The sequence below is a fragment of the Helicoverpa zea genome, chromosome 4, assembly GCF_022581195.2.
Source record: "Helicoverpa zea isolate HzStark_Cry1AcR chromosome 4, ilHelZeax1.1, whole genome shotgun sequence".
Classification (NCBI taxonomy): Eukaryota; Metazoa; Arthropoda; class Insecta; order Lepidoptera; family Noctuidae; genus Helicoverpa; species Helicoverpa zea.
Window position 1 is genome coordinate 7,001,620 of NC_061455.1, and position 14,975 is coordinate 7,016,594.

The window sequence follows — 14,975 nt, forward strand, 5'->3', positions numbered from 1 at the left end:
AACACCTTGTAATCTATAAATAATGTTTCGTTTGAGATCTGGGCCCCGATTCTCCTAATTTTACTTAAGCAACATTCGATTGACGTTCGAGTCGATTCGACTGAGATCCGATCCCGACTCGATTACGATTGAAGCGTATGTGGCATTCCGCTATTTTTTCTTTGAAATAAACATTTTTATCCTTTTCTGTCATTCAATAATGAATCATTTTGTCTGCAAATGATTTACGATTGCAAAATGATTGTACAGCAAACTACCGTATAGACCAAAATTTCCAAAATAGCAGACCAATCGTACGCCAATCAAATGTCAATCGAATACGATTGGTCTTTTATTAGTAGCAGAATGCCCGATATGGTTAAAACTGCTATTGCGATTAGATTTCTATTCGATTTTGACATTATTAACTTAGGAGAATCGGGCCCCTGGGTCTCCGATCGACTCAATCAATCAACCGCAAGTTTTTGATGAATCATGCGATGTAAAGCAGTGTAGGTGCTAGTATTTAGTTTTTTTTTTTGCATTTGCAAAAGTGTACCTAATGTTCAAAAACATAATAATATTAGGTACTAAAATAGTATAGTAAAAGCTATGGGGTATTTCCTAGAAAGAAGTCTATCCAGCAGCATAACTATTAATTAGGTAGCCCCTTGATAGACTACACAGAGTGGCAGCAGATTAGCAGCGCATGCGTGTAACATGTGCATAAAGAGTCTGTTGGCTTCCATTCCACTTAGATAACCGTACACCGAACTCCACGTAGCCCAGCTGTAAGTGGCTGTTTTATTTTACTGCGCATATATGTCTCAACATGGTCAAATCCATGCTTCTATAAATTGTTATCTCTGTGCTGTGAATAATGGCACCAAAGTTACTTTTTCTAGGGGTCTATGTCTTTCAGTGTTAGATGCAACTGATGGTGTCATTGTGCGCCTAGTTAATGACGGCCCAACTTTTTTTTATTTAACCTGTGTTGTCCCACTGCTGGGCCAAGGCCTCCCCCATAGCTTTCCATCTTTCCCTATAGGTCGCCATTTGTGGCCAGTCCTTGTGGAAGTTGTCTCTCCAGCGTCAACTTAAAACTAAAAATTAAAATTTCGTAAATACAGGTATAAAATATTTATTCCATAACTTATTATAAATCTTATTATTCGCATAAAGTCTATAAGGCACACATATGTGTAAACGTTATAGTACCTAAGTATTTACTCCACTAAAATTAGTCACCATCTTCAGAACATAATTATAATTATAAAAAAATATAATTTGATAACAATTTAATCATTATCTTGAGTTAGCAATATTGCAGGCCATTTAGCAGTCGCTGGTGGCAGCAAGTAAGATGGACACAGAAGTAGCTCCTGCACTGATCCTAGGGTGTAGTTGCCGAGGCAGTTGAGAACCCACTCGTAGTTAACTGGCACTACACCTTGCTCCATCGCAATGTCTGAAATAAAAAGAAAAGTTTTACTACTTCTCCCAATTCGTCATCTTCATATTTTAGCGAACAATAATGGGAACATCTTCCAGTTAAACCGGTTTCCGCCGAATACCAGTTACTATAATTATGTGCAGGTAGGTCACGTAACTTGTCGGATATCAGAATCATTATAGTAGCGTGACAGATCCATTATTTTTTATTAGGTACACTAACCTTAACAGTTAACGTGTTGGGTGGAACTTATTGTTGATAACATACCGGTAGTACCTACGTATTTACTGTATTTAGTTTCAGCACAATGTTTCGATAGGATACGGCAGTTGTTGTTTGTAAAGGTAACGGTGCCAGCACAAACAAAGTTTATAAGAATAATATCCGCATTCAGAAGATACGATTGCCGCGTCTATCTTGGATTTGATATTATTTTATAATATTATGTCCTGAAGGCCGCAATTTTCGGGACTTTGTTCCATAGGATGTGTCAATGGAAATTTCTTCAAACTAAATAAGGATGTTTAGTTACTAAGTACCTATTTAACAACTTTGTTTTAAAACGTGTTCGCATTTGGCATCGGCGTAATATTTTATTTATGTGGCACTTTATTATTATCGAACTACGATTATTTTTAGGTTTAAAAACAAAGTAATATTAACATGCCTCAGCCAACATTTTCCGCTCGCAGTCTCGAGTTTTGCAGTTGTTATCAATACAAAAAGGTAGGTATAGTTTTTCTATACAGGGAAAAATGTGAGTGACCTTCATATCGACTACAATGAATAAAACCTTTATTCAAACCATAGTACACATATTCAGAGGTAAATCTGATGTCATGCCTTACGGTAAGTCTGTGTAAACTAAACGTATTATCTTGTTCACACGTGGGTATTATCCACGGCACGTGAAGCGAGTAAAAAATATGGAGATTACATTTTGTACCCACTTATTTTTGCAGAGATTAGACAATACAACGTAGTATTGTATCATACATGATCTGATGCCCGCGTCACATAACATGACGTGTTTATAATATAGACTTGACCTGAGCCACTTGATTTCCATCACAACAAGTGAATCAGCGGAGACATAGATACGAACGGGGTTCTAAGTTCAAGCTGTTTTCGTACTGATACATCACTTTAGGGTTTTCTCGTTGTGGACTTTTGGACCTTTAATTACTTACTAGTTAAAGGTCCAATAGTTTTTCTAACTCACGTGGGGTTACACCATTTAACATTATTATATCTTAGTTGAATCAAGTAGGTAACTGAAGTAACATTAGCATTATTGAGAAAGGGTTCTGAACATTACCATTTCAGAAACCACTAAATAGATTTTTATGAAACTTGATAGCTTATATTTATATCAGAATAAATTATAACATATTGGCTTCTTTTTATCTAAATGCGAGAAGTGGCTTACATGTAAATCGATTTTCTTGTGTATCCTCTGGTTCGGCCAGTAACAGGGCGGGTTGGTGCGATTCCTCGGATATCCTGATTTGTTTGGGATCTGACACAACGCGACCGCCAGCAGCCAGTAGCATATTCTGAAAGAACAATATGGTTAGTGCTGGAACCACATTGTTAAATGCAGTTTCACTGATGATCACATTTCAAGAAAATCTTAGACAGTCTTCGATTTTAAAAAGGTACATAATTATGGAAAGATTCTTATCGGCTTACAGTGTGTATTAAATGTTATAATGGTAAATGGTACCTAATAAATTAAATACCTGCACTCATGATTTTACGGATTTTAATCACAATAACATATACCTATACTAAACCATAATCAGTATGCATGACACATAAACACTACACTGTTTACTTCCGATCTCGTGTGCGAGTCACGTGTTTATGTAAACATGCAACTAGTACCCTACTTAATATTATTAATAGAGAGGGAGATATTTCTAGATTACCTATAGTACTATCATATCTAACCGCGCTTGAGTTGTGATAGGTTAAAGTTCGTAAGCATGCGTGCTCGGATCACACTAGGGATAAATGCTCGATAATGATGTAATATCTATCATCCTCACGTAAACATTGTAAATGGCGGTAAGTTTCCAGTGAACAATGCAAACTTGACCCTAAGATTTCGCGTGCATACAGTACTTATGTGTATGTACCGTCTAACTGCCATTGGCTCGAACTTCGACTCAAGTATGCACACAAATGATTGCCACATAGCTGGGTACTTGCTGTACTGCATGCTGTACGACATAGCTGGGTACTGCATGTACTGGGTACATGCTACAATTTGGAGGAATATTGCTCAAATGCAGCATGAGGCAATATCATTTCAAGGAGGCAGCTTAAAATATAGATAATGCCAGTTGGTCGTAGGTTAAAGGCAGTAGAGACTTATCATGGTTACTGGACTCTTAGCACGTACGCACCGTAATCGTACTGATGTTTAAGTATCCTCAATCAATATTAGGTGGATGGTTTGCAAGGAGTCATCGAATGGTATATTTAACTTTTCAATTTAATTAAGGCTTGTGTTTAAACACCACCCAAAAAAGTACCTATTTTACTACCAAAAAAATTCTAAATGGTTACCAAAATGGATAAATGGTCACCAAATAACGTTTCCAAAAATATTATTAGGTAAAACCATTTTTTCGTATTATTGACTACTAAAAAAATATATGGACGCCTTTAAAATACACTTTAGACCAAATATTATATATTGTCACTACTTAGATGTTACCAATTATGTAATACCATGACTCCTAATTTGGTCATTTTTGTTAGACTAAAAAAGCTAACGATCGCTAGAATATTTCCCAAATACCAATTAATATACTGGGGTTCCCAAACGTACGGCGCTTATTTATTATTATATGAATTTGTGTGTAACTCAGTAGTAAAATGTAAGCACGAAACATGCAGCAAGCATGGCTTCTGTCACGGCTCCGGCACTGCGGGGCTCCGGCGGTCCCATGCGAGCTTATCGTCGCAGATGGTTTTCACGCTCACCACCGCAGCTTCGGCTTGCTGGCCGGCTCAGCCGGCCAGCCTCAGCCGCGGCAGCGAGCCTTAAAAACTACCTGCGCCTCAGCTCGCAGGCCGCCTCGCCCCTCTGCGCCTACGCGGATTTGAATTGCACTCTAGGGGTAGGGCAGACAAGACTACGTGGAGTCGGTTTTGCAGCGATTCGTTTTCGTCACTAACTTTGATTTTGGTAGTAATATTAATCTTTTAGTTGGATAGAATTTGGTGACCATTAATCCATTTTGGGAACCAAAAATAATATTTGTGCGAGATTTGCGATTTTTCTGATGTTATTTTATTTTTTTTGGATCATAATATTATATACTTTAGTGCCCTTTTAATAAAGTCAATTTATTTTTTTTGGAGTTCTTTATTTTATTTGGTGCCTCAGCTTAGAGTCTTAAAAATATTTTTGGTGATCGCCTAAATTATACCCTTTAATTAATTTGCATGATCCACAAATCGTTGCAGGTGAATCTTACATGGCCCACTCATCACAGAAACTCGAAATATTGGTGATATTTTCTAAGCGAAAACAATTTAAAACCTATTATTATAATTACTAATTATTGTCGTGATTGTTATAGCGTATACCATTCATTGCATCATTCAAGGATACTTTCAAACATTCTTACCTTCAACGTGTCTACATCAAGCACGCTGAATGGTGGCATGCAGTAAAACGTGATGCCTTCAAACAGCTTCTTCTTCGAGATTCGAGAGCGTCTGGGACCCGGCTCACCTGTGCTATCTAAAGCTTCGAAATATTCCTACAAAAACAATAAATATTTTTATCAAAAGTGTAAGAACAAAGTTCAATTTCGATTATAATTTTGATTATCATTGTTTACAATTAAAACGGTAATCGAAAACTGTTATTAATAAATCATACTTAATTTCTTCAAGATAAACGTTACACCTGATCATTGATAAGTAGTCACAGGACTTGGGGACTTTTTAGGCAAAATACTAATATCACACCTGTTTCTTCATAGGTAGGTACTTTAGACTTACTTATCAGTTTATCGTTAGACACGAGTTCTGTGAATACTTATCACAATTTATTATCAATAAAGTTTGCTAGTTATTTATAATTTCTTATTGGACATTGAAGATGACAACTGCTATCAATTTAATATGCTTTTCCAGATATAATAGGATTATAAGGGTGGGGTACAATAGTCCACACTGACTTGTGAGTCACAAGCATCATGCAATTGGGGTGTACTATGCCAAATCGAATGACAAATAATCGAATGCCAATTGATCGACCACTATAAATCGAAATTCTAAATACTCGAACATTCATAATATCGAATGGTTTTTAAATCGAACATTTAATACATCGCGCAGTCAAAACATCGAGTGTTCAAAATATCGAATGTTCGTTTGATCGAGCGTTAAATGCATCGCATATTCATCCTATCGAAAAATCTATATTTTTTATGAATACAAGAAAAACTCAATATTTATGAATAATTTATAAATTTTAATGTAGTTTTTATTATTTAACATTTTTTCAATCGCGTTATCATCCCTTTTGCCTCTTTTTTGTAAAGTAGGTCTTCCCAATCCCGCGTTTGCCTTTTCAATTCAAACAAAATTTTAAAATTTACCTTTAAAAGATAAGAATTAAAGATTAAAATGTGATTTATTAGTAAATTTTGAGTTTTTCTTGTATTCATAAAAAATATAGATTTTTCGATAGGATGAATATGCGATGCATTTAACGCTCGATCAAACGAACATTCGATATTTTGAACACTCGATGTATTGACTGCGCGATGTATTGAATGTTCGATTTAAAAACCATTCGATATTATGAATGTTCGAGTATTTAGAATTTCGATTTATAGTGGTCGATCAATTGGCATTCGATTATTTGTCATTCGATTTGGCATAGTACACCCATGCAATTGTGTGAAACGACAGCTGACGTGGTCTTATAATAGCTTAATAGTCTAGTCAACAAGTGATCTTTCGACAAGCTTTGTTGGCGTCTCTGAAAATAGGTACTCGTCAATTTATTCCAGATGGGGTATGGAAACTTTTTGAAAATTTTGAAGTAGGTAGTAAAATCACGACTACCGGATCTTTCGACAATTTAAAAAATATCAAGGGGGCGAAAATACGACCGAGTCACGACAATTATTTCGGATTTTATTCCTTTTATTCTAAGCTCTATGAAAATGATTTTCGTAGCTTTCGTAAAACGATTTGTTGATTACCTAGTAAACCATATAATGCGTGTTTTAATTAACTCGAGTTTTCATTCTCTTCTTTCTATAGTGACTGTTTTCAATTGGATTAGGATAACAACAGTTGCATAGTTACCTCATTAACAATATCCTTAGTCTGCAAACATTTCTTGATCCACTCGAATGATACAATCCACTTAGAGGCCGCTAACGCGCACATGTATTTCACAGATCTAGAAAGCAAGGAGGTGTTAATGAAATGGTGCTAAGTTTAGACAGATCATCCTACAAAGGAAATGTTTAGTTATAATAAGTGAAATATGATGTAAATGTTTAGAAATAAGGGAAATTAAATTAAAGAATAATGGAAGGCTGTAACACAGATAAATAATTTAACTCTTGGATAACGTGTAGAGGGGACACTGTAAAAAATGTTTCAGTTTCAATTGTGAGTGAGGATTTAAATCTATGAAAGATATTGGAATGCCCAGATCCTCTGATTCTGACACATCCAGAATTATGATAATAAAGTGGAAATCTATAGCAATATTATATAGCTAAAGAATTTGTTTAATTATTTTACTGTAAGGCAAGCTTCTTATCCAGATTTAGTACCCACGGCACGCGGGTGAAACATAGGAAAAGGTAAAATATAAAATAGCTTACCTTTGCGACTTCTTTTCTTCATCAACGCCTACAATTAAGTGTGTGATATCCTTTGTGTACTTATCCACATAGCTCCATTTGCGTTCATTGCAAAGAATCTTGACTTTTGTTATTTCCCCAGAAGTTAAACATGAACCAGCTAAGCAATACTTTCTGTTGGTGTTGAGCGCCAGGTTCCGCGCCATGAGCGGCCGCGCGGTGGGAGTCACGGGCGTACACTCAAACGCTTTACTCATAAACTCCTTTTCTTGTGTCGTTTTCGCTATCACTTCAGAAGTAGGGCAAAGGGTCTGTTCCGGATCATTATCATCATTTTCATTCTCAAAATTAAGTGATTTTCTCGCCATTGGTGTAGATTTATACTGTATTTGATTAGCAAACTTGGTAATAGTTAGTGGGGTCTCCAGCGCTGCTTTTTGACCAGCTTCTATGACAGTGGCATCTCTACCAGATTCAGTTATAGTGTCAGTTAAGTTAATAATGCTCTTTATTGAAGATGTGGATTTTCTTAGAGATATCTTCTTTGTTGTTTCACTCAAGTTCATTTGTGATTGATTTGATGTACTTGCTCGTTTCAGTTTCGGCATTGATAAATTTCTGAAAATAATAATGTCAGTGAGTAACATTTAAGTAAAGTTTTGTTTAATACGAAATTCGAACGTATGAATAACAATAAATACTTTTGTGGTGTTTCCTCAACCACACTCTTGTCTGAATCATCATAATCTTGTGACTGGGCCATTTTATTTGTTCTAACATTGCCATCTTGACTCTCCTGGGAGGAGTTGTGACGTACAACTGGTGTCAAAAATTCTTCAGCTTGTGGAATCTGAAAATAATTAAATGCATTACACACATACACAAATCTTTAAAGAATAGATATATCAGCAGGAAATAAATATTTAGTTTCACAAGGCTTTAAAAAAGAAGTAAAGCTGATTATACTCACTTTGTCATGTTTGACAGCTTCTGAATTTTCATCTTCCTTTTCCAAAATAGAAAATACATTTTCACTATGTTTTTCGTTAAAGTATTCATTTAAATTGGGAGTTATTTCTTCATTCATTTGGTTTGTTACCTTACTTATTACTTGCGTTTTTTGTATTTGTGATGTACTTTTAATTTTTTGAGAAGGCTCTTCATTAATGCCAAACCTTGTATCCTTTAAAATAGAAGAACTGGCTATGTCTTGACTTTTTCTGATGTCTTCCATATCTGCATCAATGTTGGCAAACACTTGACCCATAACCTCGTCATAGTTTATAGGTTCACTGTCAGGTTCTCCTTTATTCTTTTCTGCTGAGCTTATTTTCACTTTCTTGTTCTTGGGTACCGCTCCCTCATCATTATTGTCTCTATTGCGCTTCTCAGCTAGTTTCTGCGTTCTGAATTTACTTTGAACCGTGGAAACTAATATTTCTGAGGGTGCATGTTCCTTCAAAAGATGTACATTAGCTTCTTTAACTGAGCCACTGTTGAAAATATCTAAATCATTTAGATCATCTATAGTCTCAGTCTGTTGTATAATCTTGTTTGCAGTTTGTCCTCTGACTTGTGTGAGTGCAACTACATTACTTTTACAACTTTTATCTTTTTCAACTACTGATTCACACTCCATTATTTTAGAGAGTTCTTTTTCAACACTGTCAGTGATTTCAAATTGAGCAGTAGCTGTTTCAGCTGATGCTGTATTTTTCTTATCTGATGTAGTTTTATTTAAGTTTGAGTCTACTACTGCTGGTTTGTTACACTCATTTATATTTATTCCAGTAGTTTGTTTAATATTTTTATCTGCTGTTTGGACATCTTGGTCCTTGGTTCTCACATTTTCTATGTTAATGTCTATGTTGTGTGTATTACTATCCTTGGTCACACCACTATTGTGTTCAGTTATTTGATGAGGACCTAATGATGTTTGAACTTCTCGATCTGTATTGATTTTTACTTGTACATCATTGTGTTTCTTCTTTATTACTATGTTAGTAATTGTATTTCCCACTTTAATAGAAATCTCTATGTCATCTGAATTTTCGGGAGTAACTGGTGGGGCAGCACCATGATTTACAGCAAAATCATAATTATCTGCCGTCTTTGGATTTAATGCACTTTTTTTTATAAACTGCATTTTTGTTCTTGCTCCTTCAGGATTTTCATGATGTGGATCATCAGTGAAAACTTCTTTATTTTGTATATTGTTCCTATCATCACGATGTGGAATAATGTTTTGTGGCTCTTGGTTTTCCCTTTTGTCAGATTTGTTATCATAGATTACTTTTTCTTCAGATTGTACTGCTAGATTTTGAGGTGCATTGTCTGCCTGTTTGTCACCACTTATATCCATATTAATAACTTGATTTTCTTTATTGCTATATTCTGGGGTATTGTCATCAATGTTGTAAAGAGGTTGTGTAGTCACAGGAGTATTCACGGCTGGCTTAAGGTTCTGTGTTTTCTTAACCATTTCAATCGAGACATTCAATTTGTTTCTATTCTGCTTGTTTAACTTACTGAATTCCTTTCTCATTCTTTTAACATTATTCCAATTTTGTTTGGCTGATTTCTTATCATTATCAGCACTGGAGTCTCTAGAACTATGCATGTTAGAAGAATTATCATGTGTGCGGGCATTGGAATTATCTTTTTTTACATCCCTTTTCCTAGAACTCCTACGGGGGTTATCAGTGCTATATTCAGTGTCCTCTATAAAAAACGGTTCTATATCCATAGGACCCACCACATTATCGTATTTTTTTGCAGTTTCTTTAGGATCCGGCATTGGTTCAATTTTGTCCCAGTCATCCTGCGGTGGTGGCACATGAACTACTTTTGGTGGGCTTCCAGCTTTCTTGGTATCTGTATGAATAATTATATTGCTCGCTGAAATCTCTAATGGATTGCTTGGTTGTTGTATGTCTTGTGAAAATGTTTCAGAATTCTGTAGGGGTGCTGAAAAATGATTTTGAGAGCTTACTAGCCAGTCCTGTACATTTTTATCTGTATCTTTTTCTGAGTCAATTTCACCTGGTGTATCAAGTTTAAACTCGTCTACTGAAAGTTTATAATTATCAAATTAATGTAGGTAGCTTATAAATTGTACATTTAACATGTATAGATAACATTTAAATGACTCACATTTAATGTTAAAAAGACTCTTGAATGCTTCACCAAGCACTTGAACATGGTCCGTCAATGTTTGAAGTGGAATGTTTAGCTTTAGAGTTTTACGGTCAAGCGATGTTGCACAAGTTGGGCACGTTCGACGTCCTCGCCAGCACGTATGACACAGAGTGTGGCCGCAAGCAGCAGTCGCAGGAGCTATGTAATATTTACAGCTAGAACAGAAAAATAATACATATTTTTAAGCCCGTTTCACGTAGGCACCGGTACATTACGTTTCAGTATAACAACATACCATTCTAAACAAGTTACGAGGTCAATTTGATTGGATGCTAGTTTCGACAACTTGGTCAGATCTAAGTCTTTAAGACTCATTTTTGCCAGGGCAGTGAGGGTAGTGTTCTATACCAGTACCGGTTTATTCATGAGAATCAGCACTTGTTTTCTTCCACTTTTAGGCAATTCTTTATTATGAATGGTCTACTCAATTAACACGAGTTATTAACTACTCCAATAACACTAGAAGTATTGCTAAAATAGCGATATTATACATATACACAGGTTGGCTTTACTTTAACACAGACACAATAGGAAAAAGAATTAGAAGAAAAAACAGAAAAACAAAATGCTTCCTATAATTTTTTGGCGCCTTTTGTCATTTTTTGAATGGCATTTAAAATCAAATGCCAATGTCAATGTTTTTTTTTTTTTTTTTTAATTTTTAATGGCAAAGACCAATGTCAATGTCAGACAATCTAATGAGGCCAGTTAAAAAAAATCAACACTATGGCTACTTAAGACACATGGCTATAGCCGAGGCGAGGGCACAAAGTGCAAAGACCCCCAGATAGAAAATAAAGCAGACTCCCTCAATGAATTAGGCCCCACCTGGCTACATACTGGAATATATTTTCAAATTGGAGTAATTTCTTAAACAAATAAACGTAACGATATCACTATATGAACAAAAATGTATCAGTTATTTACTAAGTTTGTAACTTTTCTTGCATTGCCTTGCTGTGTAGAAGGCCTTGCACCTCACACCTATTAAGATCTATTAAGTACTTTTACGCATTACTTGTGCGGCTTGCTCTAAGCTGCTGAAATCATTTTGAGCTTTCACCGATGACTGGTATTTTAATTTGCTCTTATTACGGTGTAAAATTTTAGTAGATTAATTAAAATGAGTCAGGGATCTAAAGATAAGCGGGTAAGCGACTAGGAATTCTGATTCAAGAATGTAGCCGTGACTTATTTCAATCACAATTTCTTGCACTGTATTCTTTGCGGATTTAGCGTAGCGGATGATGATAAGATTACAACAGCGGCAACACTGAAACTGTCACTATCTGTCAAGAGTAGTCAAGGGGTGCCGAAAAAAGGTTTTTTCCTATTTCAATCAAATAAGCTATCAAATATCCAAGTAAGTTATTAATATTGTTTTGATATAATTAAAATATTGTGCGTTAATTTCAATAAACTAGCTGTTTTTTTGCTTGCATGTCATTTTTTGTTTTCTATCAAAATTATTACATAATCCAGGATTGTTTTCATTATACAGATGATTTTTATTAAATTACTCCATGTATTTTCAATATGTGACTCTTAGACAATTTCTTTGCTGGGTGTTGTGATGTTGTCTGTCTATAAATAATGTTGTCTATCAGTTGTAACATTTCAGTTATAGGTTATAAAATAGGTAGATGTAGCAGGGGTGGTCACAGGGTTGGTTGAGTGGTGACCCGAGGCCAATATCTGACCTCTACCTATATTGGTTTGTATTGGAAACTACATCACAGATCAGATTTAATCACCCAAAATTCACCGATTACAAAATATTCATGTTTGATATATTTTTAAGGTCTAATTTTAATAATTTACAGAATGGCTTTGGCATTCCGCATTGGTTTGAGGAGCTTGGCTAGGAAGCTGCAAGTCCGTAGCTATGCTGATGCTCCCTCAGGTGAAGAAATGGCCCTCACATTTGCAGCTGGCAACAAGGTTAGTCTTCCCTTAACATTTTTGTTTATCTAAAGAACTTGTTAAAATTGTTCTAATGTTCATTATTCAAGTTTAGCCATGTATAACAGGAATTGTTATGTAGTTTTTGTTGACATTGGCATAGGTTAAGGTTGAATGTTTATTCACTTTTTCTTTATAATTTCACAAGAAGTGCACTAATTAAATTTTGTTTAATCTCTTAACAAGATTATAAATATTATTTACCTATTCTGTTTTTTTTTACAAGCTGGTAGTTTAGAAAATGTTTTATTGCATTAATAATGCACTGATAATGATTCCAGGTAAGAATATGACCAATTAGAAGATTATGTATATTAATTGAATTCATTATCTACAGGTTTTCTACGACAAAAAAGTTGTCAAGCAGGTTGATGTCCCCTCCATGAGTGGAGCCTTCGGTATCCTGCCCAAACATGTCCCCACACTTGGTAAGACCTAGAGCCTTATTTACTTTCAATTAATTAATTTCATTGCATTTATAACACAATAGAAAATAATTTGTGTCTCCATATATCTGCACACTGCATTCCTAAAAATAGTTTTTATACCCACACAATCATAACATTGTCTCCCGAGCCTTTTCGCAACTATGTTAGGGTCTGCTTCCAGTGTAATCAGATGCAGCTGAGTTCCAGTATTTTATGAGGAGCATTTAAGACTATTTTGTACAACTAAATGTCATGAAATCCATCCTATAATCTTTTTAGATTTTAGAATGTTTAGATGCAGCTAAGTACCAGTGCCTGACACTGGACCAACTGTCTTCCTCAACCTTTTTACTCAGATTTTGTTCAAGTTGTTTGAACATTGCACTATTTTAACAATAGCTTATTTGGAATTTGTTATTACTCATTATACTCTCCATCATCATCTGTGGGACTTGATTTGACTTACACAGAGATGACATGAACTTAAAAAGAGGTTATGTACCTTTCGCATATACATGTAATTGTAATTTTTACTACATTGTAATTTTTACTATTGAATTCTTCTTAATCCCTACTAATATTATAAATGCGAAAGTAACTCTGTCTGTTTGTCTATTACGCTTTCACGTCTAAACCACTAAACTGATTTTAATAAAAGTTGGTACAGAGATAGAGTTGACCTTGAGAAAGGGGTTATTCCCGTTCGGTAACACCCTTTCGTGAACACTGTTGACCATCGGGAAAAAAAAGTTTCGTTCGTTCACAGTGTCCATGAATGCTAGTTTTTATTTGTTTAGATTTTAAAAATGTTTTAATGGATTATGTTAGATCTTTCAAAACACAATTAACTAGAAAATAAAAAAATGGCCTTCTCATGTTCATAATAACCATTATATACTTTAAAAATCCATGACATGTTTTATTTTTATTTCTATATTTTAAAAATAAAAACCAGCATTCATGGACACTGTGAACGAACGAAACTTTTTTTTCCCGATCGTCAACAGTGTTGACGGCAGGAACGAAAGGTGTTACCGAACGGGAATTCCCGAAATAATAAGTAGCGTTCGTCGACACTGTGAACGAACGACACTTATTTTTATACTATAAAGATATCCATAATTTTTCAAGGAAATTACGAACTTTTATGTTTTTTTTTTCTTTCTTTTATTTTCTTTTTCAATTTACACCTTATTTTCTAGCTGTCCTGCGCCCCGGCGTTGTTGCTGTGACCGAAAATGACGGCAAGCTAACTAAGATCTTCGTATCATCTGGCACAGTAACTGTCAACGATGATTCTTCTGTTCAGGTATGTTAAATATAGATATCAGAAATAATTTGGCTTTATTTAATAGGTTTCCTCGAAAAGTCAGATATTTTATCTCAATTTATATAATGTTGTTAATGTCTTCATTACAGGTCCTTGCTGAGGAAGCTCACCCCTTGGAAAGCTTAGACCGCAGCGCAGCACAGGAGGCCCTTAGCAAAGCCCAGTCTGAATTGAACTCTGCTGGTAATGAGAAGGTAAGGATTCCAATGTTATTAACTATACCAATTGTGTTTCAGTACTAGTGTGTCTAAATAAAAGTGAAAAGATGTCTTCCGTGTCAATCTATTTATACATAATGTATATCTAATAATGTATAAGATAGCTGTTTTCCGCAGTTTTGTCAACCTCCCGAAAGATAGTACATTACCCGGGAAAAAGTGGCCTATCTTAATCTCCATTTGCGTCTATGTGCCATTTTATCCAAATCAGTCCAGACGCTTTTGCGTGTAAGCGAAGCGAACTTTTAATGCCCACGTGTACGCTCATCGGTCAATGAATATAGTTAAGCTGTTAAGCTTGTATACCACAAAAATAAGGTATTATTCTCAGAAAATGTATTGTGATATTGCAGGCCAAGGCTGAGGCTGCTATCGCCGTGGAGGTCGCCGAAGAGATCCTCAAGGCGGCGTCAGGTTAATGATGTTCACTCAGCGCTGCCACCGAACAGTTAGTGATAAAACAACTATTTAATATTTACGTTTCTGTATAAATAAACACCGTCTCCAGTAGAACAACTATGTATTTTATTTATTACTCATATTTATAATTTAAGT

The 14,975-nt window shown here is 35.2% G+C and overlaps 2 protein-coding genes across 3 annotated transcripts; one reads left to right on the top strand and one right to left on the bottom strand.

Annotated features, from left to right (window-relative positions):
• Positions 1 to 1,104: 1,104 nt before the first annotated feature.
• LOC124629869 (breast cancer type 1 susceptibility protein-like) lies at positions 1,105 to 11,081 on the bottom strand. 2 transcript variants are annotated; one of them, XM_047163523.1, is made up of 9 exons: positions 10,718 to 11,081; positions 10,438 to 10,637; positions 8,255 to 10,251; positions 7,986 to 8,134; positions 7,306 to 7,902; positions 6,776 to 6,872; positions 5,077 to 5,211; positions 2,862 to 2,988; positions 1,105 to 1,447 (listed from the first exon to the last, which is right to left on the bottom strand). In XM_047163523.1, the coding sequence occupies exons 1-9, from the start codon at positions 10,795 to 10,797 to the stop codon at positions 1,278 to 1,280; spliced, it is 3,552 nt and encodes a 1,183-aa protein (XP_047019479.1). In that variant the 5' UTR covers positions 10,798 to 11,081; the 3' UTR covers positions 1,105 to 1,277. The 2 variants fall into 2 exon arrangements, with proteins under 2 accessions (XP_047019479.1, XP_047019478.1); XM_047163522.1 differs by having other exon boundaries at positions 8,255 to 10,353.
• Positions 11,082 to 11,692: 611 nt separating this feature from the next.
• Positions 11,693 to 14,936, top strand: LOC124629856 (ATP synthase subunit delta, mitochondrial). The gene is made up of 6 exons (XM_047163507.1): positions 11,693 to 11,845; positions 12,306 to 12,423; positions 12,782 to 12,872; positions 14,075 to 14,181; positions 14,292 to 14,396; positions 14,774 to 14,936. Exons 2-6 carry the CDS (start codon positions 12,307 to 12,309, stop codon positions 14,837 to 14,839), a joined length of 486 nt encoding a protein of 161 aa, XP_047019463.1. The 5' UTR covers positions 11,693 to 11,845; position 12,306; the 3' UTR covers positions 14,840 to 14,936.
• Positions 14,937 to 14,975: the final 39 nt, after the last annotated feature.